This window comes from Pseudochaenichthys georgianus, chromosome 7 (genome assembly GCF_902827115.2).
Source record: "Pseudochaenichthys georgianus chromosome 7, fPseGeo1.2, whole genome shotgun sequence".
Taxonomy (NCBI): domain Eukaryota; kingdom Metazoa; phylum Chordata; class Actinopteri; order Perciformes; family Channichthyidae; genus Pseudochaenichthys; species Pseudochaenichthys georgianus.
In genome coordinates this window covers 27953985-27981453 of record NC_047509.1, presented here as the reverse complement: position 1 = coordinate 27981453, position 27469 = coordinate 27953985, and the positions used below count along the sequence as shown (strand labels likewise).

General features: G+C 41.3%; 1 protein-coding gene across 2 annotated transcripts in view; it reads left to right on the top strand.

Annotated features, from left to right (window-relative positions):
* Positions 1 to 24475, top strand: part of sema3h (sema domain, immunoglobulin domain (Ig), short basic domain, secreted, (semaphorin) 3H) — an 82933-nt gene extending 58458 nt beyond the window's left edge. Inside the window, exons 9-18 of one of the 2 annotated variants that reach the window (XM_034087411.2) lie at positions 6578 to 6647; positions 15126 to 15270; positions 15369 to 15458; positions 15687 to 15816; positions 15911 to 15999; positions 17164 to 17205; positions 18134 to 18288; positions 18767 to 18828; positions 19253 to 19395; positions 19898 to 24475. In XM_034087411.2, coding sequence (XP_033943302.1) covers positions 6578 to 6647; positions 15126 to 15270; positions 15369 to 15458; positions 15687 to 15816; positions 15911 to 15999; positions 17164 to 17205; positions 18134 to 18288; positions 18767 to 18828; positions 19253 to 19395; positions 19898 to 20359 — 1388 coding nt within the window. In that variant the 3' untranslated portion in view covers positions 20360 to 24475. Of the gene's footprint in view, positions 1 to 6577; positions 6648 to 15125; positions 15271 to 15368; positions 15459 to 15686; positions 15817 to 15910; positions 16000 to 17163; positions 17206 to 18130; positions 18289 to 18766; positions 18829 to 19252; positions 19396 to 19897 lie in introns of both variants that reach the window. The other variant, XM_034087410.2, reaches the window with a different exon arrangement.
* Positions 24476 to 27469: the final 2994 nt, after the last annotated feature.

Genomic DNA, 27469 nt, shown 5'->3' with positions numbered 1-27469 from the left:
GAACAGAGAGGAGAAAGGCATGCATATCTTTCCTGTTACTGCAACACCATTAAAATGCTTTATTTGACACATTATTAACATTATTTCTGCACTCCTTCAACTTGATAAATGATTAAACGGTCATCTTGCCTCACCTGGTCAGATAACTTTGAGACAGAAGCAGATTGGCTTCATATTTTACTGCACTGTGATGAATGTGTGTTTGCTTTCCCTCCCCCGTTAAAGATTAATGACATGAAAGTCACTACAGTTTAATAAATCAAACTGGCAGGAGATGTATAAGCAAGGAGGAACTTCACTAAATCAGGACATGATTTAAAACTTGTCACGGAGAGATAAGATGGGATTTTTTCTCGAACTGAGCTGTAAATAACCGAGACGTCTTCTTCAAGTCTGGAAAGGCAAATTGTTGTTCTGTCTTCGTCTTCCGAAGTTTAACTTTGTATTCATGTGAAGCTGAATGCACAGGGAGGTGCAGAGAAGAAAGAGACACCGGGTAACTTTCAAGCAGCAGGCAGGTGTTGAATCTCTCCCTACAGGCTTTACCAAAGTTTGTATTAAGTTCACAAAGTTATTTTTCAATATTGAACTGAGTCTATTAACTTTATTTGAGACGTGGAATCGTTTTCTACATGGCTTTCAACATTTTGTTGAGTATATTTAGCCATGCTAGCAGTCTGTTGATTCTCTCAGTTGAACCACTTTCGACTAAAGTTCCTCAAAAACTGTTAAAATAATTGCTATGAAATTTGATGTAGCCACACTTTTCATCTAGTGCTTCTAACAGGTTAAATGTCCCTATCCAAGAATTGAAAAGAAAATTGATGTTCCCATTACCCACAGCTGTAACTTGTTTTTAGCGTGAAGACACGCCTTAAAACACCAGTACGTTTTTTCTGTGCGATTAATTCTCTTTTCAATCTGTTGTTTTTCTCATGAGTTCGTTAACACAGGTCATTAATGATATTAAAAACAAACAGAATAGTGTAGACAATTATTTTTAACCAAGAGGCTCTGTTGTAGTATTCGGCGTTGCTTTGTTTACAGTGGCCCTGCTAAAAAAGAGAAAACATTTGAGTGAATCAACTGACCAAAATGTAAGGCGACTCGGGGGCTTGTCAACCATTTCATAACCATGCAAATGATGAGACCTCTTAAATGGTTTCTGGAAGGTACAACTAGGCCTCCCAAAGGCTAATTTCATTACACTGTGATTCAATTGATTTCAAAGGAGGTCTATTCCGGAAATCCTTTAAAGCTTTGTAATCTACTTAAGGTACCTCAGCTAATCTCTAGAATGATTCACAATCAGAATCGGTTTGATTACCAAATAGGTTTACACATTTGCTCTGATATACAGTATGTAGTGCTACAAAGACACAGAAAAAATAATACATAGCAACATAGTGCTGTTATATCACCTATTATAAAAACCAATTTGTTAAGACTCTTCTACCAAATTAAAGATACAGACAATATATAAGTACACTAAATTGGTCACTTTTAATCCAAATCTAGCTTAATATGAACCAATGTCTTTCGGCCATCAGACGACTAAATCGGGACACTTTTTCTCTCATGCACAGACTAGAAAAGATGTGTTCTGTAAATGTTAAAGTAAACACTTGGAGCTTAGGTTCCAGTAACAAGAAACAAGTATCTGAACTGGCTGCATCTTCTTTTCTTGTTCATTACCTTTTCACATGAAGGTTTATTTACCATTCCTCAGATAAACTGCATCAACACTTTGTCGTCAATGTGGCCAAATATGGCTGACTGCCTCTAAAGATGTGATTTTGATGATTAGAGTTTGAGTGCACACTTACAAATGGGTTTTCTTGGGGTTGTTTGTGCCAGGTTTAAAGACATTCTCTCTTTGATCTGTGCAGAAAGGTCTTCCACCATTCTGTATGTGTGGCTATAAAACTCACATCTGCAGGTTAAGATGTAAATCTTCCTGTGCCCTTCTTTTGACTCATCCCTCCGTAGAAAACACTTTGATGTGCTTTGGGTGGAAGCGTCACCAAAGAGTGTATATATTATCCAGATAAAAAATACTATAAAGAAAAGTAGAAGGAGGGGAAAATAGAAAATGTAGCCAAGATAATGGCTTTGATGACAGAAGAAGGGAGATATTTTGGAAGATGTGAGAAGGAAAGGAAACTAGTTAGAGATTATAGAAAGGAGGTGGAAGAAAAGAAGGGATGATTTACCATATGACTAACATATGTAGGATAGAGGACCAGAACAGAAGTAAAGATGCACAAATGAGACCTCTGCCTTGTCATTTACTAAAAGCAGAAGCGATAAAGCAAACTTAATTATAAAGGAGTGAAACCTTAAATAAAGAATGGAAGGAGTGATATGCTGCAGGCTGCAGACTACCCATAATCCTCTCTGCTCTGCCCTGAGGGGCCCTACTGATTGTATATGTGTCTGTCTATACGTACAGTATCAGCATGTGTTCGTCTCTGTGCTCTGGTCCCTGCTGCTTGGTGTGTGTGGGGGGCAATGCATGCTTTTATATCTCTTTGTTTGATGTGTATGCGCTCCTGAATCCCTGTGTGTGTGCATGCATGTGTGTGTGTGTGTGTGTGTGTGTGTGTGTGTGTGTGTGTGTGTGTGTGTGTGTGTGTGTGTGTGTGTGCGTGTGTGTGTGTGTGTGTATGTGTGTGTGTGTGTGTGTGTGTGTGTGTGTGTGTGTGTGGTGTGTGTGTGTGTGTGTGTGTGTGTGTGGTTGTGTGTGTGTGTGTGTGTGTGTGTGTGTGTGTGTGTGTGTGTGGTGTGTGTGATGAGATGAGATTAGACGTCCTGCAGGGCTGTAGTTTCATGGAGGCCATCTAGAGCAGCGGGAACATCAGGAATGTGGGGACAGTGATACGCTTCACTGTCTCCGCCACCACAACAACATTTCTGCTTCATCGGAGAGGAAACAAGGAGAGGAGGATAAAATCAGAGACGTGTAGAGCGCACCCAAACATTGTTTTAAAACATCTTATTTCAACCTTCACGGCTACAAAGGTTATAAAACTCTTTGTGCCTTTTTATAGAGTTTCTAAGACTTTTAAAGTGATGTGTCCCGCCGTAACCTAGGAGCAGAGTCAAGTTGTGTATTTATAGGTTATCACAGCATGCCACACCGGAGACAAAGTGCTCTGTTCTCCTCCGTTGTGATATGATGATGAAAACATCCCCAACTCTTAGCTGAGACAAAAGTGCAAAACAAAACACCTGTGAGCTAAATAAACTGTGCGGCCTCTGTGCTGTGACAGCTGACAACTGAATTATACAACACTAGAAACACAGGGGCAAAAAGGATGAAAATATGATTGGCATTTCAAGTCTCTGCGACTGTGATTTATTTTTAAACACAAGAAAACAGTTCCAAGATTCCTTTCAATTTGTGAGCCCCAAAATGTGTAATTCTAACCTGTTGATTAATGGGCTAGTAATGTGTCAACTGAACTCGAAGTAAGTAGTGATATAAGTAATATGCACATTATCCTTACCTATACTATATACTATACTTTACCAAACTATACCAAACTATAATACGCTTAACTATGCTACACTGCTATACTATACTATGCTACACTATGCTCTCACATCTGCAGAAAGAAGCCCGGTCGAAGCCCGGTCGAACAGTTAAAGCTTCGCGTCCGGCTCCTGAACCCATAATGACCCCCTCGCTGCACATTATCCCTTACATAATACACTATACTATTCTATCATTTACAATACTATATTGTACTTTAACAAACTATACTATGCTAGACTACACTATTCTATACTATACTATAATATACTATGCTTTACAATGCTATACAAAATTATACTATACTATACCATACTATACTTAACTGTACTGTGCTATATATATATACTTCAATAGTTTACTATACTAAACTATGCCATTCTATACTATGCTATACAATAGCATACTGTTCTATACTTTACAATACTAAACTATAAGCCTTTTCAAATGTGAGAAAAGAATTCACTCCGACCCTGTAGAGTTTTCTTGGAAACAAATTATGTATTTTTTATTTGTTATTTAGTTTGTTAGTGAGAGACTTTTAAAATATGTTTTTTATTCTCCTGACTGCTGCCATCTGTTTATTTCTTTCATTCCTGTCAGTCTGTTTATTATTATTTCAATTGATTTGTGACATGCTTCATTTGCACTTTCATTTGAAAACAGTGATTAGCCCCAGGAGATCAATGATAGGATATGGAGTTTTTGGAATAGCAGTTTGCTTTGTTCATCTCAGGGACCACTTTAATGTTTTTTTCTCCAAGTCTGCCAACATTAATTATAAACCCTTTACTTTTGATGGACGTAATGCTGATATATAAAAACATAGAAACAAATCTGGGACCTGCTCATCAAAGCCTAGTTCTATCGTACCACCAGAGATCAAAAGCTCTGCAGGATAGCTTTTAATTAAACGTTTTTGTGATCAAAGTATTTTAAGTAAATTCTCATTTACCATGCTGCAGCTGATTGATTCTGACCTCCTGTGGAGATTGTTGATTGTGCCGAGTTATTTCAGAGAGCTATAATTAATGTAATTTCTCATTCGAAAAGGACATTAAGTGCAATGCATTGATACACCATCTCTTTAAACGTTTTTCAAATCAGATTTGGTGTATGATATACGTATATCTTAGTAATAATAAATACACTGAACAAAAATATAAATGCAACACTTTTGTTTTTGCTCCCATTTTTCATGAGATGAACTCAAAGATCTAAAACATTTTCTATATACACAAAATAACCATTTCTCTCAAATATTGTTCACAAATCTGAAAAGATCTGTGATAGTGAGCACTTCTCCTTTGACGAGATAATCCATCCCACCTCACAGGTGTGGCATATCAAGATGCTGATTAGACAGCATGATTATTGCACAGGTGTGCCTTAGGCTGGCCACAATAAAAGGCCACTCTGAAACGTGCAGTTTTGCTTTATTGGGGGGGTCTGGGGGGGTCCGAAACCAGTCAGTATCTGGTGTGACCACCATTTGCCTCACGCAGTGCAACACATCTCCTTCGCATAGAGTTGATCAGGTTGTTGATTGTGGCCTGTGGAATGTTGGTCCACTCCTCTTCAATGGCTGTGCGAAGTTGCTGGATATTGGCAGGAACTGGAACACGCTGTCGTATTCGCCGATCCAGAGCATCCCAAACATGCTCGATGGGTGACATGTCCGGTGAGTATGCTGGCCATGCAAGAACTGGGATGTTTTCAGCCTCCAGGAATTGTGTACAGATCCTTGCAACATGGGGCCGTGCATGATCATGCTGCAACATGAGGTGATGGTCGTGGATGAATGGCACAACAATGGGCCTCAGAATCTCATCACGGTATCTCTGTGCATTCACAATGCCATCAATAAAATGCATTCGTCGTCCATAACATACGCCTGCCCATACCATAACCCCACCACCACCTTGGACCACTCGATTCATAACATTACCCTAACCCTACCCCTCACACCAGATACTGACTGGTTTTCGGACCCCCCCAATAAAGCAAAACTGCACGTTTCAGAGTGGCCTTTTATTGTGGCCAGCCTAAGGCACACCTGTGCAATAATCATGCTGTCTAATCAGCATCTTGATATGCCACACCTGTGAGGTGGGATGGATTATCTCGGCAAAGGAGAAGTGCTCACTATCACAGATCTTTTCAGATTTGTGAACAATATTTGAGAGAAATGTTTTTTTTGTGTATATAGAAAATGTTTTAGATCTTTGAGTTCATCTCATGAAAAATGGGAGCAAAAACAAAAGTGTTGCGTTTATATTTGTGTTCAGTGTAGTTCATTTAATTTGAATAGTGCTTTTCTAAGTACTCAAAGACACTTACAATAGAAAAAAACACTTTACACAAGCAAGAGAAAAACAACTGGAAAAAATAAATAAAGAACTTATTCACTTTGTTATATATGTTTATATAAACATCGCCAAGGAGTCATTTTTGTAACTCAATTGCTAGAAGACTATTAAAAAAATCTATAGTCTACTGCCAGTGTTGTATGAGATCACGTTTTCATGCAACACGTTTTTAAGACAGACAGATGGAGACAATAACCGACTCCTCCTGATTGCGCTGCGTTAGGCACAGCAGTCGGAGTGAGAGAAACATATCAGCTTTATGATCGTGTGTGTGTGTGTGTGTGTGTGTGTGTGTGTGTGTGTGTGTGTGTGTGTGTGTGTGTGTGTGTGTGTGTGTGTGTGTGTGTGTGTGTGTGTGTGTGTGTGTGTGTGTGTGTGTGTGTGTGTGTGTGCGTGCGCAGCAGGTGTTGTTCTCCTGTGGCGGATCCCGTGCTCATCTCTCCCACAGCGGCCTGTAATTAATGGCTACAGGTTCATTTCCAGCAGTCAGTCAGCCATGCTGCCAGCTCGCCCAGCGCTATTAGTCACACAGTCACACTGATAGATGCACACGTCACACACCCTCATACAGGTGTGACTTTTCTCAAAACTTCTCCATTAGTTTGAATACTATACTAATGTTTTACCTCTTTGTCTCCTTCCTCTTCCTCCTTTCCTTGTTCTCTCAATGCAGAAGACATCTTTATCCTCCAGGCCAAAGACAAGAATAACCCGCTCATCTATGGCCTGTTCACCACTTCCAGGTTTGTACCAAATGTAAAGCAGAAAACAATAGAATATACTTTAGATCAGGGGTCTCCAACACGTCGATCGCGAGCTACCGGTAGCTCGCAAGCCCTCAATAAGTAGCTCGCCAAGCAAATCCAAAATGTAAAAAATACACACAAAAAAAAGGAAATGTAATTAAAATAATCTACCCTATGCATAAACGAAACCTCAATCATAGCAAACTCTATCTACTTACTACAACTCTATATCTATCTAACATCCCTCCTCCCCCCACCCCACAATGAATATCGACCAATCACGTTCTTGCTTGATTTGCGGGACCAGCGTTGCAGTCGGGAAGAAAAGTGTGGAGCGGCACTTCACCGCTTCATAAGGAGTGTGACCTTTCCTTCTGGCAGAATCTACACTACACATCAGCCCCATTGAACAGCCTAGTCGTGCCATTCTATACAGCACATGAGGGGCAGAGTTTTACTGTGTGTGTATTGCATATATATTTATTGCACTTGACGCACACACATGCATGACAGGGGGGACATGTCCCCCCCACTTTTCAAAATCCCGTTTGTGTCCCCCCACTTTACAAATATGTTTATTATTATTTATTACCGCAAGCCGTCATCGCCACGGAGGAGCACACTGCCTCTGTGAGCTAGAAAGAGAGAGAGCACACTATTATCTATTTAATATAGTTGTAAAAAATAAAGTGTACTATAAGAGAGTAAAAAAAAAAAAAAACAATTTCAAAATTATGTGATTAGTAAAATATGCTTAATGAAAAATAATTAATGCTAACTAGGTAACATAAGATAAGAATAAACAAGTTTAAATGATTTGTTATAATCATATTCTAAAGATGTTTGGATTGTTACATTACTTGGATTGTTACATTACTGACGCTTTTATCCAAGCGACTTACAATAAGTGCGTTCGACCAGGAAGATACAAACTTGAAGAAAATCGAATCATATAAGTACATCAGGTTTCATAGAGCTAAAACATTTCAAGTGCTACTCAACTGGCTTTAGATAAGCCAGTCCTTTATTAGTATATAAGTGCTTTGATAGTAATTCTTTGTTAGTAATTCTATCGCTCGAAGTGGAGTCGAAAGAGATGAGTTTTCAGTCTGCGCCGGAAGGTGTGTAAGCTATCTGCTGTACTGACTTCAATGGGGAGCTCATTCCACCATTTTGGAGCCAGGATAGCAAACCCACGTGTTTTTGCTGATGGGAACTAGGGTCCCCCTCGCAGTGCGGGTGCAGCGAGGTGTTTGGCTGATGCAGAGCGGAGTGCACATGCTGGGGTGTACAGTTTAACCATGTCCTGGATGTAGGAAGGGCCAGATCCATTCGCAGCATGGTACGCAAGTACCAATAGCCGCGTTCACACCGCAGGACTTTCCCTGGTACTTTAGTTCTTTAGTTCCGTTAGTACCAATAATGTCGCGTTCACACCGCCGGGACTACTCAGTGCCGGGAACTCTTTTGGAACTCTTTTGGTACTTTTTAGTCCCTGCTAGAGAGGTGGTACGAACCTGGTGACAAAAGAGTGCCAATTTCTATTCTATTTCTATTGGCTGGGCGAATTGCAAACCACGCCCCGTTAGACTCTGAATTTGTTTTGTTAGGCAGCCATTTTTTTCCTCGCTACAAAACCACATCCACACCTGAGCGAGTAGTTTTTTTGTACTTTAAAGCAGTTATGACCACACGTACTACAACACCGGAGCGGTGGAATGATGAGGAAGTGTCGGCGCTTCTGGCAATTTACTCCAAGGACGGGATACAGCAGCTTCTACAGAAAGCAGTTCCCAACTCCAAATGTTTTGAGCGATGTTCGCTACTTGAGCTGGGAATCGTGCACAGTGCACACGGATGCCGGGTAAAAATAAAGAAACTCAGGCAGGACTATAAAAAAATGAAAGACCACAATAATAAGAGTGGTAACGATTTTCTATTGTTATTATATATATATATATTGTATGTAAACAAACGCCTCATACAGCGGATGGGCTTCAGTCTTGTCAAGGTTGAGCTTGAGGTGATGAGCAGACATCCACGGAGAGATGTCAGCTAGACAAGCAGAGATGCGTGCGACGACCTGGGTCTCTGAGCGGGGAAAGGACAGAATTAATTGGGTGTCGTCAGCGTAGCAGTGGTATGAAAAACCATGCGGGCTAATGACAGATCCGAGCGAGTTTGTGTACAGGGAGAAGAGGAGGGGACCAAGAACAGAGCCCTGAGGGACCCCTGTAGTTAATTGACAAGGGTCGGACTCGGACCCTCTCCAAGTTACCCTGTAGGTGCGGTCTTTGAGGTATGAGGTGAGGAGGGAAAGTGCAGAGCCTGAAACTCCAAGTTATTGGAGAGTGCGAAGGAGGATCTGATGATTCACCGTGTCGAATGCAGCAGACAGGTCCAACAGGATGATGACAGAGGAGAGGGAGGCTGTTTTAGCAGTGTGCAGTTCCTCAGACAGCAAGGAGGGCAGTTTCTGTTGAGTGACCTGCCTTGAAACCAGACTGATGCGGATCCAGAAGGTTGTTCTGATGGAGATAACAGGAGAGTTGTTTAAAGACAACGTGTTCAAGCGTTTTAGACAGGAACGGGAGGAGAGAGACAGGCGTGTAGTTTATAACATCGGACGGGTTGAGAGAGGGTTTACTCTTGCCTCCTTGAGACTGTTTGTAAAGTGACCAGAAGTTAGAGAAGTGTTGATTAAATGGGAGAGAAACGGTACAATATCAGGAGCGATAGTCTGAAGGAGGTTTGAAGGGATAGGGTCCAGAGGACAGGTGGTAGGGTTGGCAGAGGTAATGAGGGTAAGACCCTCACTTGGAGAGAGAGGGGAAAAGGAGGTTAGTGTGCCGGTTGAAGGTGGCTCAGGTGACCCAGTGGTGAGTAAAGGTGAGTCAGAAAAAGAAGAGCGAATATCATCAACCTTTTTTTCAAAGTGGTTAACAAAGTCGCTTGACAGAAGGGAGAAGGGGGAAGGGGCTTTGGGAGGGTCCAAGAGGGAGGAGAAGATGGAAAATAGTTTTTTGGGATTGGAATAGGAAGATTGGATCTTATCTTGAAAGAAAGTGCTTTTTGCCTGATAGATCGAAGCAGAGAAAGAGGAGAGCCTGATAGGTTAGGAGGTCGTCATGGTGTTTGTATTTCCACCGTTTCCGCTCTGCTGCCCGAAGGACGGTTCTATTAGCACGCAGTGCGTCATTTAGCCAGGGAGCAGGAGGGGACTGACGAGGCTGCCGAGATGTGAGAGGACAGAGAGAGTGCAGAGAGGATGAGAGTGTAGAGAGGAGAGTTTCTGCAGCAGAGTTTGGAGGCAGAAGTTGGAACGAGTCAGATGAAGGGAGGGCTGAGAGCACCGATGAGGCAAAGGTAGAGGGGGAGAGGGAACGAAGGTTACGGCGGACAGGTGCAGGATGAGAAGAGATTAGTTTGTTATGTTTGGAAAGGGGTAGAGAGAATGAAATGAAGAAGTGATCGGATGTGTGTAGCGGGTTTACAGAGAGGTTAGAAGTAGAGCAGTTCCTTGAGAATATGAGATCAAGGACATTGCCAGCTTTATGAGTTGGTGGGGATGGAGACAGCGAGAAAGCAAAGGCGGTTAAAAGAGATGTTAGTTCAGATGTCTTCCCTGTCTGGAGGTTGAAGTCTCCGAGAAGTACAGCGGGAGGGCCAGTTTCAGGGATGTGTGAGAGGAGATGATCTAACTCCTCCAAGAAGTCCCCCAAGGCGCCTGGTGGACGGTAGAGAACAACAATGGTTAATTGTATAGGATGGGTTACTGTGACGGCATGGAATTCAAAGGTGGAAGGAGTGAAGTTAGGTAGCTTGAAGAGAGAAAAGCTCCATTTGGGAGAGAGCAGGAGACCAGTGCCCCCTCCTCTGCCAGTGGGTCTGTGTGTATGGGAGAAGGAATATGCTGTGGAGAGAGCTGCTGGGGTGGATGTGTTGGACTTGGATGGAGTAATCCAGGTCTCAGTGAGAGCAAGGAAATCCAGAGACTGCAGGGAGGCGTAGCCAGAAATGAAGTCAGCCTTAGGAACAGCTGACTGGCAGTTCCACAGGCCGCCTGAAACTAGATGTTGGATGTCAGTGGAGCATGTGGGATAGACGAGAGCAGGCCGGTTATAACGATTAGGAGATACACAGGGCCAGTGATAATTGCGAGACGACACATAAACAGGGATGGAGAAAATACACATAATTATAGCATGAGGGGCTAAAAAACTAAAGAAAATAAAACCCCAGCAATACTTGGCTCAATCAAAGTTGGATTTGCCTCCTCTTTGCGTCCCTCGTGACTCCAGCAGGACTCCTTTGTATTTGTCAGTCTTTGACTCCAGCAGGACTCCTTTGTCTTTGTCAGTCTTCGTCTGACGCTCCAGGAAAGTGCTACCTAACATGGACACCTGATTGCTGAGTTCTTACAGCTGTGAGGCCACGCCCCTTTAATTAGTTAACTCTCTGCAGCTGGTGGCCCTCAAAAGGAAATCAAGGTTGCGTTCCGATAATCCAAAAATCAGCTCCTAAATTCTAACCCTATCTCCTATTCCTTGACCTCTGAGTGAAACGTCACGGGGTTAAGGGATAGTGGATAGGAGAATTCAAAAGGACTTAGGAGAAGAGACTGCGGTACTTTAGAGAATCCGAATGCACTTTCACTATCTGACGTGTTTATGATGCGCCAGCGGACGTCATGAATGTGCGTCTGCTGCTGTGGGGAAACTATGGAAACTACAGTTTTCTATAGCGGACTACAACATGGATATATAATAAGAAGGAGGGACTACTGTAAACTCATCTAGAGACTCTGCACCGTGCTCTGATGCTGCTGCTTTGCTTTATGAACGTGGACAACAGAGAAACATATTCTTCAGGACCAAAGTTGGAATTGAAACAAAAAAGGAAAGTGAAATTATGTTCGTCACCCTCTCCCTCCGGTCCACATTAATACAAATGATCCCAATACGTATGATTGTATGAACTATGAAAATATCTTAAAATCAATACAAATGTATTTATTATAAACGTTAGTCCTTAACATCTATCACTGTGTACATCACCATTCAAACATCTTTTAAAAGTTGAACAAACCCCACACAGCTCAGTAAAGACTGTGAAATGTTGACTTTATTTGATAATTTCAGTAAAAACTAACGTTCATATTTCTCTTTTTGATTATAATACTGATGAACGTTCAGAACAAAGCACTTTGGCAACTTACCACATACATTTTAAAATGCTTAATAAGCACCGTAACGTTCATGATATCATTTCTCGGTCATAATCGGTTGTTTCCGTGAACGGCCGACTGTTGAGTGACGGCAAATGCTGCGGCTGCAATGCATTGTGGGGCAGCATTTTCTCCTCTCCTTTCGTCAAGGGAGGTCCAGTGGTTCCTAAGCTAAAGGAGGTTATAAAGGAAGTTTGAAACCTCCTTTCCTTTCATTTGGAGAATTGGAACGGCGCTTATCATGGCTGCCACTAACGTACTTCCGGGTCATTTCACTTGGTTAGGAAGGTTCCTAAGCTAAATGGACTATTGGAACGCAACCCTAGACTGGCTCCCTCCTGAGTTGTTATTGTCTTTTCAGTGGCACAATGAATTTACAATTACATTAAACCCTAAATTATAAAGTTATGAGATTATTGAAAAGTATACAGCTCTCTATCATCTGAGTGTTGAGAGCTGTATCAATAAATTCATGTTGTGCTCAAAGTGCACCAGATTGATGCATTTAACTTCAACATTTAAAAAAAAAAAATCTTCCCGGGGGAGCATGCCCCCAAATAAAGCAGGTTAAAATCATTAAATTGCATACGTTTTCTTTTAGTAAACACTGAAAACGGGTCCTACAGATCCAAACAGAACACAAAGGTTAAAGGTAAGAATATAATAATGTGAAAATGTGCTAAATATAATAAATCTGCAAAAAACAAAAAAAGAGGAGTAAAAGTAGCTCACGACTCGTTTTATTTTTTGAAAGTAGCTCTCATCCTAAAAAAGGTTGGAGACCCCTGCTTTAGATCAATTAAACAGCGTTTTGTCGTCTGTGCACTCTTGTTTGAGTCCCAGTATGATGGCACTGGGAGTGTCTTGAATTTCCTCTGAGTGGAGAGTTTTCATTCCTACAGAGATTGCTCATAGTTGGGAAAGAAATACATTGACACATCGGTGATTTAATCCAGGGTGGGTAAGATTGGAAAAAGATGATCAAACTTAAACAACAGCCTAATGTTGCCAAAGCTTTTCCAAGCACTGGCTCAAATGTTGCTAAACCAAGCAAGAAAATAGATGGAAACACTGAGAGCCCGTCCCTTCAGGCCACCACCAAAATAACTATTATGAAAAGGATCAGGATACATAAAATGATTGGGCAGAAGTATTACAATCCTGCAACAGCTGTGAATAACAGATTGTTTCTTTTTTTGTGAGAGCATTTGATGAATTGATTGCTGTTAAACATGTATAACAAAAATAAACAAGCCACCCTACAACCCCTATAGATACATTGAGGCTGAGCTGGGATGTGGTAGCTGCAAATGCTATTTAACTTTGATTGGAAAAGGAAATACTCTTGAGTTTAAAGAAGGCATTTAGCTCTAGGTGAGTTACTACAGGCCCCTTAGGTATAAATGTATACATCTTTTTTTTTTTTAATTAGAAATCAATTATTGATCATGGGGACTGAAACTGTTAAAGACAGCATTAGGCAATACATGATTATGACGTTTAAGTTATTCAGGATTCATGCAGTGAAGATTTGCCACAACTGACCTGATCAATAATCCACAACCCGACAGAAAGATGACATTTTTATGGAGGATACTAAAACAATAATAATAATTAAAAAAAAAAAAACTATTTTAAAAGAGGAAAAAGTTGATATAAGAAACAAAGAAACTGTTTTTCTATAAAACAGGTGTATGTTGTATGGAGAAGAAGCTCACATAGTGACATGATGCGATGTCACACTGACAGAGATGATGTCACACACTGGGAGAGACACACAGTCCACCGTCCCTGTGACCAATGAATGAAACACATTCATTGTAATGAGCTCATGTGAGCCTTCGTCCTCTCATCATCATCATTAGTGTATCGACTGTAATGCACAAAGTATGTACAGTGTGTGAGATAATGTAGCATGAAATGTTTTTTTCTAGGCATTGGATTCGCTTTGTTCTCCCTTTATTGTTCCTTTCTTTCTGGGATTGTTTGAGGAGACAACATGAAACATGAAGAGAAACACAGGAATAGACATTTCAAAATGCAATATGCTCTATCAGACCAGATAAACAACAGGCTGTGAAACATGCCTGAACAAAACGTTCAAAATATGAAGCAATACTGATTTGATTAGACACTATAGACAATATGCTTTCTGTTAGTATCTACAAAATGGTAATCATAACAAATAGGAAGAACAAATATTGTTTTTGGCTCACAGCAATGACGCAAGCACATCAGACTGCACGATAGAAGCCAGTTAGTTAGAAAAAATGTCTCACACTCAAACAATACATATACTGAAAACTAAGCAGTGGTTGAAAAAAGGGGTAGGTATTATAAAGAGAGGAAAATCCAGAACATATGAGCGAGTGAGCAACAAGAAGGCCTGCACTTTCTCATTTCTTCCAAACGTACTGAAGCTCCTCACGCACTGACAGTAACTCAGAGCTGCAGCCAGGGCCCCACAGTAGCAACAGAGGTATGACGCCACTTGGCCGGCGGAGCGGGGTCCGCTTCTGGCTTTTGGAAAGTGTCTGAAATCTCAGCGGGGAATGGACAGAAATCCAAAGCATCACCCAGGGTGGGGTCCCCACCACAGAGCTGCAGGATGCAGAGAGGTCATCGCCTCTGAATGGAAACCTCTCCCTCTGCTCAACCATGAATGCACACACAGGCGTTTGTGCCCCTGTGAGGAAGTTAAGTGCACAGGCTGCAGATCCCTCACTGTTACTTGTATCATTTAGTTTTTGTATTTCTTCATTTGATTGACCATCTATCATATGCAGTATGTGGTTTGTTTCAGAATCAGAATCCAGTTTATTGCCAAGTACTTTTACACACTCTCTCCAGAGCAACATGAGACTAAAGAAACTGTATGTGTCAGTCACATGATCACAGCCCTGCCTTTCTCCCTGCTCTGTTTCTAGCAGCTCTGCTCATCAACTGCCTTCTGTAGTTCAGATACACTTAGGCAAAAATCCTAACCATGATGTGCTGAAAGCAGCGCATTCATCCAGGCTGGACTTTGGGTTGGACCATGCTCAGTGAATTGATGCGTTCCAGCTGAGAAAGCCACAATGACTCACAGCCTCCATGCAGTGCACACACTACATCACTCTCCTATTTAATGCACTGCTTTAGGACCACGGTAACTGCTCAAGTGAATTACTAAAAGACCTGCTCAGTTTATGTTTTTATTCATGTGCGCCGCAGGGACTAACAGTTCCCCTTCTCTCATGTCTCCGCAGTGATATCCTGAATGGTTCAGCAGTGTGCGTCTACCGGATGGAGGATGTTGTTCGGGCTTTCAAAGGAAACTTCCTTCATAAGGAGGGGCCTCAGTATAAGTGGGCAGAGTTTACGGGCAAGGTGCCTTACCCGCGACCAGGAACTGTAAGTTACTCCTTCAGGCATGAATACAAAAACTCCATGTCTTCCACACGTGCCATGTTGTGTTGTTCGCTCTTTTACTTTCTTCTTTCTTCTCGTAGTGTCCCAGCAGCACTTATGGAAGTTACAGCTCCACCAGAGAATATCCTGACGACGTCATCTTCTTCAGCAGGACTCACCCCCTGCTGCAGGTACAAATGATAGTTCACTGTTTTAAATTACAACAATGTTATTCAATTAGATTGCACTCTAGTTTTGCATGGCCTCAAACCTCTTTTATTTGTCCCAATTCATATGTGGAATTTAGAAATGCAATTAGCGTTGTTAAATATGAGAAAACTTTATAAAACAAACCCCATTGTTCGTCCACATGTTTTGCATTTTAAAATTCAAAACCCTAAACTGTGACTGTGTTTCAGGAAAATGTGCTGCCTCTGGGAGAGCGCCCCCTCCTGGTCAGAGTGGGTGTTCACTACAAATTCAGCAAACTGCTGGTGGACAGAGTGGAGGCCGTGGACGGCACCTACGACGTCCTGTTCATCGGCACGGGTAAATTGTCTTTGCTGGACCTTTACCCTGCGCTTTTACTCTAATGTGTGTGTTTTTTTCACAATGGATAAGATATTTTTGTATACTTCTGCAGACTCGGGCCTCGTGCTGAAGGCCATCCATCTCCCCAGAGAACACGGTCAGGGTCAGGAGGTCACTCTGGAGCAGATGCAGGTCTTCCAGGTACAGCCCCCTCTGAACAAAACACAGTGCTATCTCCATACCATTGTGTATGTTCCAACCCATTTATTATAAACTGCTTTCTAAATGTTTTTTTCCTGGCTTTCACGCAGCAATTTTCTAACCATTTCTTTGCGGTTTAAAACTCAAGTATCAGGCTCTTCAAGCTTAAACAGTTACGTTATTGTCAAGAGGTAATGCAGCACAGACCTTTTAAATAAGTCTGCACATTAGACTGCATTGCCATGCGACCGAAATAAATGCAAACATTGTGTTCTACACTAAAAACGATCTGCTGTTCATATGATATGCATATAAATGGCAACCAATAGCTTAAACAGTCTGAAGCACTTTGACATCAATGCTTACGTTGCAAAGTATCTGAAATATAGTAAAGCATGCATGAAATAATCTTTTTTGTTCTGTTTATCATACCTAAATCTTCACCCATATATACCATTAAACAGGAAATTAAGTAAAAGCTTTTATCTAAAAAGTAACTGCACCAAGACTGTAACACATTTTAACACTGTGTTTTGCACATTACATGTTAGACGCTTTTAACCAAAGCGACTTACATACTCAATACTGTGGACAATCCCCACAGGAGCAATGTGGGGCGAAGTGTCTGCACAGGGACACAACTACATGCTGGCTGCAGTGGGGTTTGAACCTGTGACCAGCTCTATCCACTGCGCCACACGCCTCATAGATATCTTGTCAGACTATAGTACATTATGATTCCTCTAACCACAGTTCACAATATTCACAGTTAGTTCTGCTCAATATTATGTCCAACGGAGGCTCAAATGAAGGCTCTGTTTTCACTCTCGACTGATGTGGTCGAGATTTCTTTGTCTAAGTGAGGTCTGAGGTTCTTTTTAATGCTCTTCACTGTGAAGCTTGTGCTTTGTTAAGCCCTTATAAAGGGAAATGGATGATAACCAGATGATGAGATCAGTTCTGTAAATAATATAAGACTGTTTAACATTATTGTGGTTTGCAGGCGCACCCACACATTCCTTATTTTTCCATAGAAACAAATTCAATATTTTAGTTGACATTTATATCTGTGTGTCTGTCTTTCTGTTTGTCTCTTTCTTCGAGCCAGTGTATTTCTGTCTTTGTCTCAATTTAAACTCAATTTTCTTTGTCTTTTCCTCGCAGCACAAATCACCCGTGACAGCCATGACGCTCTCAAAGAAAAAGGTAACAGATTTGAGAGAGACAGAAACTTTAAAACTTCCAAACTACATCACACACACACACACACACACACACACACACACACACACACACACACACACACACACACACACACACACACACACACACACACACACACACACACACACACACACACACACACACACACACACACACACACACACACACACACACACAACATCACACTTATCACTCATCTCTCCACCTTGTATCTCCAAGGACAGCTTCATCACCAGTTGCTATGGTTACCCAACCTCAGTCGGTGCAGTAATGATGATATGCCACACACACACACACACACACACACACACACACACACACACACACACACACACACACACACACACACACACACACACACACACACACACACACATAGAAACACCCTTTGCATTTTTAAAATAGTCTGAGTTTCATGAAATAAGAATCTAACGCTTGCTCACACTCGCCTACACGTGTCAAGATTATAGAAGCAAGCATCATGATGTGTCTTCAACACACACACACACACACACACACACACACACACACACACACACACACACACACACACACACACACACACACACACACACACACACACACACACACACACACACACACACACACACACACACACACACACACTCTGTGGCCACACACTGACATTGTTACAGCGTGAGATGGATGTGTGACTCGCAGTGCAGATGTATCTGCTTGATAGTCAATACTTCTCCCTGTTTCACGGGAGCAAACTGAATGCCCTCTTTCTCTCTGGGCTCTTCTTCATTTATAACTTTCCTCTTCTTTCCTACTTCTTTTTTCCCTTTCCTCTCTCCGTCTTCTCTTCCACCATCCATGTCCACTGTTTTTCCGTACATCTGTATTCCTATACATCATCCCCCCCTCTCACTTCCTCCTCCTCCAGCAGTGGTTGTTTGTGGGCTCCAGGGAGGGTGTTTCCCAGCTGGCCCTGTACCAGTGTGAGCTGTACGGTCAGGCCTGTGCTGAGTGCTGCCTCGCCCGAGACCCATACTGCACCTGGGACGGACACGCCTGCAGCCCCTACATGCCCACCGTGCGCAGGTTAGATCTGTCCTTCCAAACAGCACTAATTGGAATATGTAAGATATGTTTTTATCCCACTAATGTCTGAAAAAATAAAGGACAAACACATGGAGTCAATCTCTTCCAATCAAATTCAAACCACATGTGTTGATAGTCTCTAGAATGTGACTCAAATTCACATCCAAACTACTTTAGGATTAAATGTTAGGCATTTTTTCCACTTGACCAACACTATTCCATTTCCAAGTATGACAGTTGGATATATTTCCATAAAAGTTCCCAATGATAATATTTTGATGACGACGCCCTTTCCTCTAGTGCCACCATTATTACTTATTAGCCAACATTTCCACTTCCAAGTGAATTAAACCTTCTTACTAATGTCAGTGTAAGTCCAAGTCCAACACTTTGTCCTTACAGGGTGTATTAAGCGTCAAGATCAACTATCAGGCTGTAACTCTTTGTTTACTGTCATTTGACGTGTTTCTCTCGACAGAAGGAATGCTCGTCACTTAGGGGAGGAAGAGGATCCCCTCACGCAGTGTGTCAGACAGGGAGGTGAGGAGCTAACTCACTCTAAAGTGTTTGTTCAGTTACAAATGCTAACAAATACAATCACTGTTGTGTAACCTTTGGCAAGCATTGACTGTGATACTTGATCTCTAATAATGCCTCAGCTACAGATACATTTAGATGATTCTAGTCATTTTATTTATATAACCAAAAGTAACAATTATGTGATTGAAAACCTGATGAGCTTTACATACTACATAACATACGAGACCCTCCTTCCTTAGAATTAAAACAAGCTTCACAATGAGCAAAACCTGCAAAGAACATGCATTTTGTGAATAAGCCACATAAAGATCAGTGATACATTGACAAAATAATGTTTTTCTGCAACAAGAAGGAAAGCAATCTGAACAGGGAAATAAGAAAGCATATCTCTAACCTGTCACATCTGTCCTTTGCTGTCACTCAGCCGGGCTGCAGGTGGAGGCGGAGCAGAGGATAATGATGGTTGCTGAGGGCAACAGCACTTATCTTGAGTGTCTCCCCCGATCCAGACACGCTGCTGTTACCTGGTACAAACAGGCAGGGGAGAACAGCCCCGAACTTAACCAGGTACACACACACACACACACACACACACACACACACACACACACACACACACACACACACACACACACACACACACACACACACACACACACATGCCTTACCCTTGTTTCTGGACAATATCAAATATCAATATGAAAATCTGAATCAGATTTAATGTCAATTAAGTTTACATATACTAGAATTTACTTTGGTGTATAATGGCACATGTAGGCATGTCTACGTTATTGAAGTGTATAGTGTCCATTAGGATAAAAGTGTCAGGCTATGACATGTAATAATGTGATGTTATGGAACTAGTTTAAAAATTATTATAAAAGTAAAATGAATATGTTAAAAAATATAAATATACAAAAAAGAAAATACAATGAGAATATGACAAGATACACAGTTTGTTCAACACTTAAAGATACTCTCAAATACCTATACCACCCATGTACTGTATTTGAATAAAGAACGCAGGTTGCAACCTTTTTAAAAAAATGCCCTCTGTCTCTCCCCCCAGGTGGTGACAGGTGACCAGCTGGTGGTAATTGAACGGGGCGTCCTGATTCGTCGAGCTGAGCTGACTCACGGTGGCGTCTACCACTGCCAGGTGGAGGAGCACGGCTACCACTGGACCGCCGTCACAGTGCGCCTCGCCGTCTGGAGCCCCTCGGCTAATCGCGTCCTCGCTTCCTGGTCCGCCTCATCCTATCAGAGCACAGGGAGCCAGCCCTGGTACGAAGACGTGATGGCGCTGGTTCACCCCGGAAACATCGGCCAGCACTGCAAGGCGCTAGGATACCGCCCCCCACGCAACCACCGTCACTACACTGAAATCAAGGTGGAGCAGAAGAAGGAGAAAGAGAAGGGGGAGAGGCACAAGCACGGGGGAGGAAGAGGAGGTGGAGGGGGAGGGGGAGGAAGAGCAGCGGGGAGGAAGAGCAGGAGCAAGCCGCAGCAGAGGGCACCAAGGAGCGCTTGAATGTGTAGCGGAACAGGAGGGCGGATTTAAGTGACTTAAAAAAACACACACATAAACGTCCACACACGTACACACACTTAACTTATACACTGATACACACACACTGTACATAAAGAGACTATGACATGCGCATGCACTTATCTACAAACAAAAAAGGCATCCTTTCATTATAGTGACAAACTGTCTGACTGAAGTATGTACAGGAGGGGGAGAACAACAGAGACACTTGGACAAAAGACTTGTGAATAAAAAGGAAAAAGTAGAAACCCTTAGGCTGCGTAGCGTGTAGAATGAAGGATGAAGCAACACGTCTCAGTTTACCTGTCGTGACAAGGACATGGGATTTTGGATGTGTAGCCTCTACAGAGAAAAAAAAATCCAAACGTAGATATTCCACATTTGAAAAATCATCCAACCCTTCTGAAATGATTGCTGCCTTAAAGCACCATACCGGTGGCTCTGCATGTTTGATCATAAGTCATATCGAGTCTGCCAATTATCCTCCATAGCAGAACAGATGTCTTTAAGATTGATTTCGTACCTTCCAGGCAGACACTGGTTTCCATTACATTACTTTGAAAACCATCGCACAGGAACATGCAAAATTATTTCGAAAGTTGCAATCAGCATTTTACAAACGTTGCTATGTGTGGCGTTCACGTTTCAAGGACAGTCCATCCTTGGTGTTCTCAAAACATTTTGATTGTCTAGCTTTGTTGTTGGAAAGTGAAAACATGGGGACAAAAAGTAAACTATTGTTCACTGTCAAAATAAGTTTAACGGTATTTTTGGGGAAATAATCAGCAGTGATATTTTGTTTAAAGACCTTTAAGAAGGTAAATAGCACTGATTATGCATATTTTTAACCAAAATGATAGTTTACTATATACCAACAATTCACCTACAGTACAGAGAGTTATTTCTTCAGATAGGTGGGGTCTGAGTGTGCAGGGCGACAGCTTTGATGAGGTTACACATCTTCTTTTACACACTCGCGACAGGAGATGTTTCCATTCCGTTCTCCTGAAAGCTTCAGAAATGTTGGCTGGTAGTGTTCATTTATGGCACGGCCACGCAGCTGAATAAAGGTGTGGGAAAAAGTGAACAGAAAATAAGGACCTAGTAGATCTGGTGGGTTTTATAACGTCAGAGAAAATCCTATTCTGGGTGTTGGTTTAGTTTCCCTGCTCTCCCACATGAGTACAGTGTACAGATTTAGAAAACATGTTTATTGTAGGACAAAAGTAACATCTGCACACCAATGTACACATTTGAATATTTGCTATTTAAGTTTCTTGAAATCTCGCTTTTAGATTAACATAACAAGGGTTATTTGGCAAAAGGCACGGATATTTTAATTGGTAGTATTTTAAATGATATTTCTAGCACTTGAAAACCTCTAGAGGCTATTTAAAAAGAATCTGTTTTTGCTGAACTTTGAACATGTCTGAGTAAAATATCGAGATGCTTTTAAAAATATGTTTTCATTGAGGATTGAGGTGTGAACTGAAATGCCAATAGACTTTGTACAGAAAATGCATGTTTTACCCATGGCTTTGGACCTAAAATGGGCCGTTGGTGACTTTGTGTGGGTTCCAGCCAAATTAAAACTGTGGAGTAATATACCGCTGGTCCCGTAGCTGCAGCTGGTAATGACATTTGGTTGTAAATTATGAAGCAGGCCCGATGTTTAATAAAGACGCCTTTATTATACAAAGTGGAACCTGAGAAAGTGCTGAACAGGACTGGCGTCAAGTGGACTCTGACGTGAGGGATTTAGACGACTACAGTGACTTTCCAAGGCAGTAAATTGTGATTTTCTCTAAATGTTTAAATGTTAAACCAACACAAAGCGTTCCACCTCTATTTAACTTTTTCTTATTGGTATTTATTTGTTTAGTCTGGAATGAAACAGCTTGTTTCAGAAGTTGTGAGGTCAGATATTTTGTGGTAATTTTTTGCCAATTCAGCCATGATGTCTCACAAACAGGCTGCTAATTTAACATTTGTGTTGGTTTGTCTTTGTATGTATGTACTGTATGTTTGTATGCCCACACATTGAACTCTGCACAGTATTTTTTTGTTTTGTAAAATCTCCAAATGTTACCATCTGTTTCTCTTGACGCACCTTTCCACTCCCACCTGTGGAAATTCAGATTGTACCTGCCTGCAACCACGGTTATTTTATCTTTTTAACCGTCCCATAAGGCAAGCATTTAAAAAGCAGCAGGAACTACACTTTTCTTTCCAAATGTGATGCTTTGTCTTCCTGTTTCTCTGACAGTTCCTCAGAACAACTAATAGAAACCAAATGCTGAAACTTCTGAACTCAGATTTTTAATAAACAGTAAGAATAGAGGGACATGGAGAAAGCAAGACAACTAATTTAATTAAAACTTACTTCACGGGAAGACTATCCATGCCTGGTTTAGTCCAACAATTACAGCCTCCAATATCTCCATATATTTAATTTCACCCAACAACGATGAAGTCATGCACGCAATTCTGCACATATTAGATTACATATTACCCATGCTGGGTCCTGCAGGATCCTGAACCCTTTGCACTGCTGGTTGTATGTATTTCTGAATATTTGTGTGTGTTCTTGTAAAGTATAGATCTGTGTGTGTTTGTCAGAGTAGGATCGGAGTGAGTGGAGCTGAAATGCAGGGGCCAGCCAGTAAATCTGCCAAACAGGGATCTCAGCAATGGATCGGAGACACTTTTGATGCTGTAAGAAAAATAAACCAGACTGACTTAGAGCAGAAAATTAACATGGGCTGGGCTCCTTGGCTTTCTTGGCTCTGGCCACATGAAAGAGCTAACCAGCGCTGAGCTACTTCTGAATGTGTATTTGAGTAAAGAAAGAGAGAGTTTATGTTAAAAGTGTCAGGTGCAGACACACCTCAAAATGAAAGGGTGTGAGTGTGAAGCTGGCAGTAGGATCCAGTGTGTTCTCAGACAGCTGGCAAATCTGAAATGTAGGTTATGAAAAGTAAATATTGTTATGAGTCGTAGACATTGACATAGGCTACTAACTGGGCTGATAAATGTTAACAACAACATAAATGTCAAGAAAGAGAAAGTTTAGCTTTTCTTTCTTAGCTTCTGCTATCCATTAGCATCCTATATCTCAATGAGGTTCTTCATTGAGTAAAAATGGTATTGTAAACATGATATTGCTGTTTTCTGTACACGAAAAATAACTATCCATAATTGTAATAAAATGTAAACACTTTGTAACCAACATAAAAGTGGCAGTTACATTGTTAGCATCCAATTCAACATATCCAATGACTCCAAGCCTTTAGATATTAGCATATTCCCTCATGGAAGCTGTCGCTAATGCTAACAAAATACATCTGAAATATCTTTGCCAACATTTTTGGAGCTATCATCCAATTCAGTTAAAAAATACCAATCTATCTACAAAGAATAGTTAAAATTGTAACATATGTTTATTTTTATTTTGCTGAGTACATTAATACAATTCTTATTTCATCGTAAAGCTACCGCGGAAATTGTTTAGCTTAGCAAAAAGATTAAAAACAGGAAGTGCAGCTACCTTGTCGGAAAAAAACATTTAAAAATCGTCATAAACCTAAAGGACTGTTTAACTTTTCATGAAGAGAGTTAAACAAATGGTTTTGTTCATTACATTACAAAAGCTAATGGTATGTAAGTTAGGCTTGGCAAATACAAAATACAGGCTGGTCAAATATATTGACAAGCAAGCATCAAATCCAACCTCAAGGCGTGTATGGTGTTCAGCCTGAGGAGATAGTGTGAGTATGAGTGTGTAATGTGTGTGTAAGTCTTTATTTGTGTCAGATCCAAACAGCACACGAGTAGGAGGCAGAGGTCCTAAGACACATTTTTATTGCGCACCATTTTAAATATTTAAGACGTAAGTGCAGAGCTGCTCCTCTTTCATTACAACGGCCTCTTGTGTTTCACTCTGTTTTCCTGTAATTACATCTCAGTGTCAATATTTCTCTTGTGTGATATTCCACAACGACTGCTTTGCAGGAATGAAACTGTCTTAAACTGATATCCTCTCATCATGCGAGTCTTTTTCTTTTTGTAAATATGTATAAAGGTCTGCTTTCAAGTGAGTATGTTTGTGGGTTGTGGTTTATTGTGCCAATAATATACAGATACTGAACTAAACAGAAAGACGCGCATGCAGTGGATGGACAAGTGAAGCACGTATTAATTTATTGTTGATTCTGCTTTTAACCCTTATGTTGTGTTCGGGTCTCCCGTGACCCGTTTCAAGTTACAATTGTATAATAACTACGCTCTAGTTTTTTTTTACGGAGCAAGGCTTCATGATATCCTCCACAACAGCTATATACAGTAAGCACTACAAAACTGATTTGGACAATTTTAGCCAAGTCTGAAGGTCTCTAAAAAGAAAAGTGTATAATTTGGTGTTCAGGTCTGGGAAGACCCAGCAGAATTGTTTGGGTGACTCGGGGTCAAATTTGGCCCAATCAAGATTCATCTTTGACTTTAGACACCTCCCCCCACCCACTATAACAATAATTGAAAACTTTTTTTGAGGAGATTGTATTCTAATATGAGCCTATTATAGTCAGATAACGTAATGATCCACTGTCTTCACTATAGGAAATATAATGAGTGAATTGAATCACATGCTTTACTTAAATATGTGATGTAATGTTTTTGGGGGCCATAAAATAAAAAAACAACAGGATTCTACGGTTATGAATGCATAATGAGTTAGTTATGATGTAATTAAAACAATATTGGATGATAGTCATTATTTTGGACTGAGATAAATCATGGGTCAGAATTGACACGTGAACACCATGAACGGTAACAGCTTTCGAACACAAGGGTTAAGTTCTTCCTAAAAATACCAACAATATTTCTTTTTAATTAGTCATTCGTTTTATGATTTTTCTTTTTTTGTACAAACTTAACATCTGTTTTTGCAGTTATGTTGTGGCCTTACAGGCAACGCTTTTTTCTCTTAATTAATGCCAAAGTTCAGTGAAGATTAAACCATATATCCCAGATAATGTAAACCTTCTCCCAGCCTGCACAAAGGGGGGCCTCTTTTCAGTTCCAGTTTTTTCAAAAACGTTATTTTTATTTAACCAGGATAGGTCTCATTGAGATTAAAAATCTATTTTTTAATAGAGTCCTGGCCCAAGAATGGTTAAAGCACAGTTACAGACAATTTTAAAACACACAATCACAACACAGTCATACACCAAGTTTAGCCAAAGCATTTACAGACACAGCGGCCTGCACAATTTTTTTTACATTTTTATATTTCTTCCAGCATAGTAGCCTCAAATCACAGATCGCAGGCACCTGTTGCTGCCTGAGATCTGCGATCTACGGAGGCCTGCTCCCACCTGTAGAATACGGCTGTACTGGAGAGGTTTTTACCCCGGAGTCGTCGAGGAGAGACGGAGTGGATCCACGCTTCGGGCTTGACCTGCTTCCACCGGGCGTGTGCTGCTGTGCGGAGGAGGATTTTACCACGGCTGGGGCCTGCTTTTCACCTGTCCTGGTTCTGCTGTTGCAGAGGCCTGCTTTCACCCCGGGGATACCACGGAGGGACCGGAGCGCTTCCACGCTGCTGTTTTCGCCTGTCCTTTGCTGCTGTGCTGATTTTGCTCCAGGAACATCGCGGATACTGTGTGCTGGTCTGGGAAAATGGCCCATATCAGGATTCTGCTGTGCCTGTTAACTGTTTTGGACTATGAGAAGATCTCTAGTCATTCTGAGAAGTCTACTGGATTCAGGTCTGTTCTGCCACCCGCAGTGGGCATCCCCTGCAAAGGTTCGGATGTGTTGCACAAACAATTACCAGTTACCACAGACAATCTGCTCGACAAAATATGTTTTTTTTTGTTGTTTTCCTGCGATGATGGTTCTTTAGGACTGCTTCTTAAGCTCTAATCACACTCTTGCAGACTTTTCCGGTGTTTCTATAGTAGATGACAATATATGTGTGTCGTTTAAGAGGAAAAGATGCCTGTTTTTGTTGTTGTTATTACTGTCAGGAAATGTACAACCTAACCCTAGTCCACCCAGTAGTAGTAGTCAGATCGCTACTCCTGCTGATTTTAAAGCTAGGTCTGGGTTGGGTCTCATCCACTTGAATGTGCGCAGTCTGTTAGGTAAACTAGATTTTGTCCGCATCTGGGCGAGCTCGACTGATGCTGACGTCATTGTTTTATCAGAAACATGGCTAAATAAATCTATTTTGGCCTCTGACATTGCCTTAAATGGTTATAATGTGTATCGTTCCGACCGGCCTAATAAAGGTGGTGGCGTTGCCATTTATGTTAAGAATAAGTTCAGTGTAACCACATTAGTTTCCAAATCTATCAGAAAGCAATTTGAATTTGTAGCCTTAAATATAGAAGTGGCAAAGGGTCAACAGGTCATGGTGGTGGGCTGTTACAGACCCCCCTCAGCTGGCAAGGACTCCTTGTCTTCGCTAGCAAATCTTTTATCGCAACTAGACTACAAGGAAATAGTGCTACTTGGAGATTTTAACTGGGACTGGTTAACTGCAGTATCAGAGGATTTTAAAAACCTTTGTATCTCTTTGAATGTTACTCAGATTGTTGACAGTCCTACTCGCCCTAACATTAAGTCCCCTAATAAATCCTCCCTAATTGATCTCATTACATTACATTACATTGCATTTAGCTGACGCTTTTATCCAAAGCGACTTATAATAAGTACATTCGACCAGGAAGACACAACCTTGAAGAAAACAGAATCATATAAGTACATCAGGTTTCATAGAGCCAAGTATTTCAAGTGCTACTCAACTGGCTATAGATAAGCCAGTCCTTTATTAGTATATAAGTGCTCTGTTAGCAGTTATTTGTTAGTAATTCTATCGCTCGAGGTGGAGTCGAAAGAGATGAGTTTTCAGTCTGCGCCGGAAGGTGTGTAAGCTTTCTGCTGTCCTGATGTCAATGGGGAGCTTGTTCCACCATTTTGGAGCCAGGATAGCAAACCCACATGTTTTTGCTGATGGGAACTTGGGTCCCCCTCGCAGCGAGGGTGCAGCGAGTCGTTTGGCTGATGCAGACCGTAGAGCACGCGCTGGGG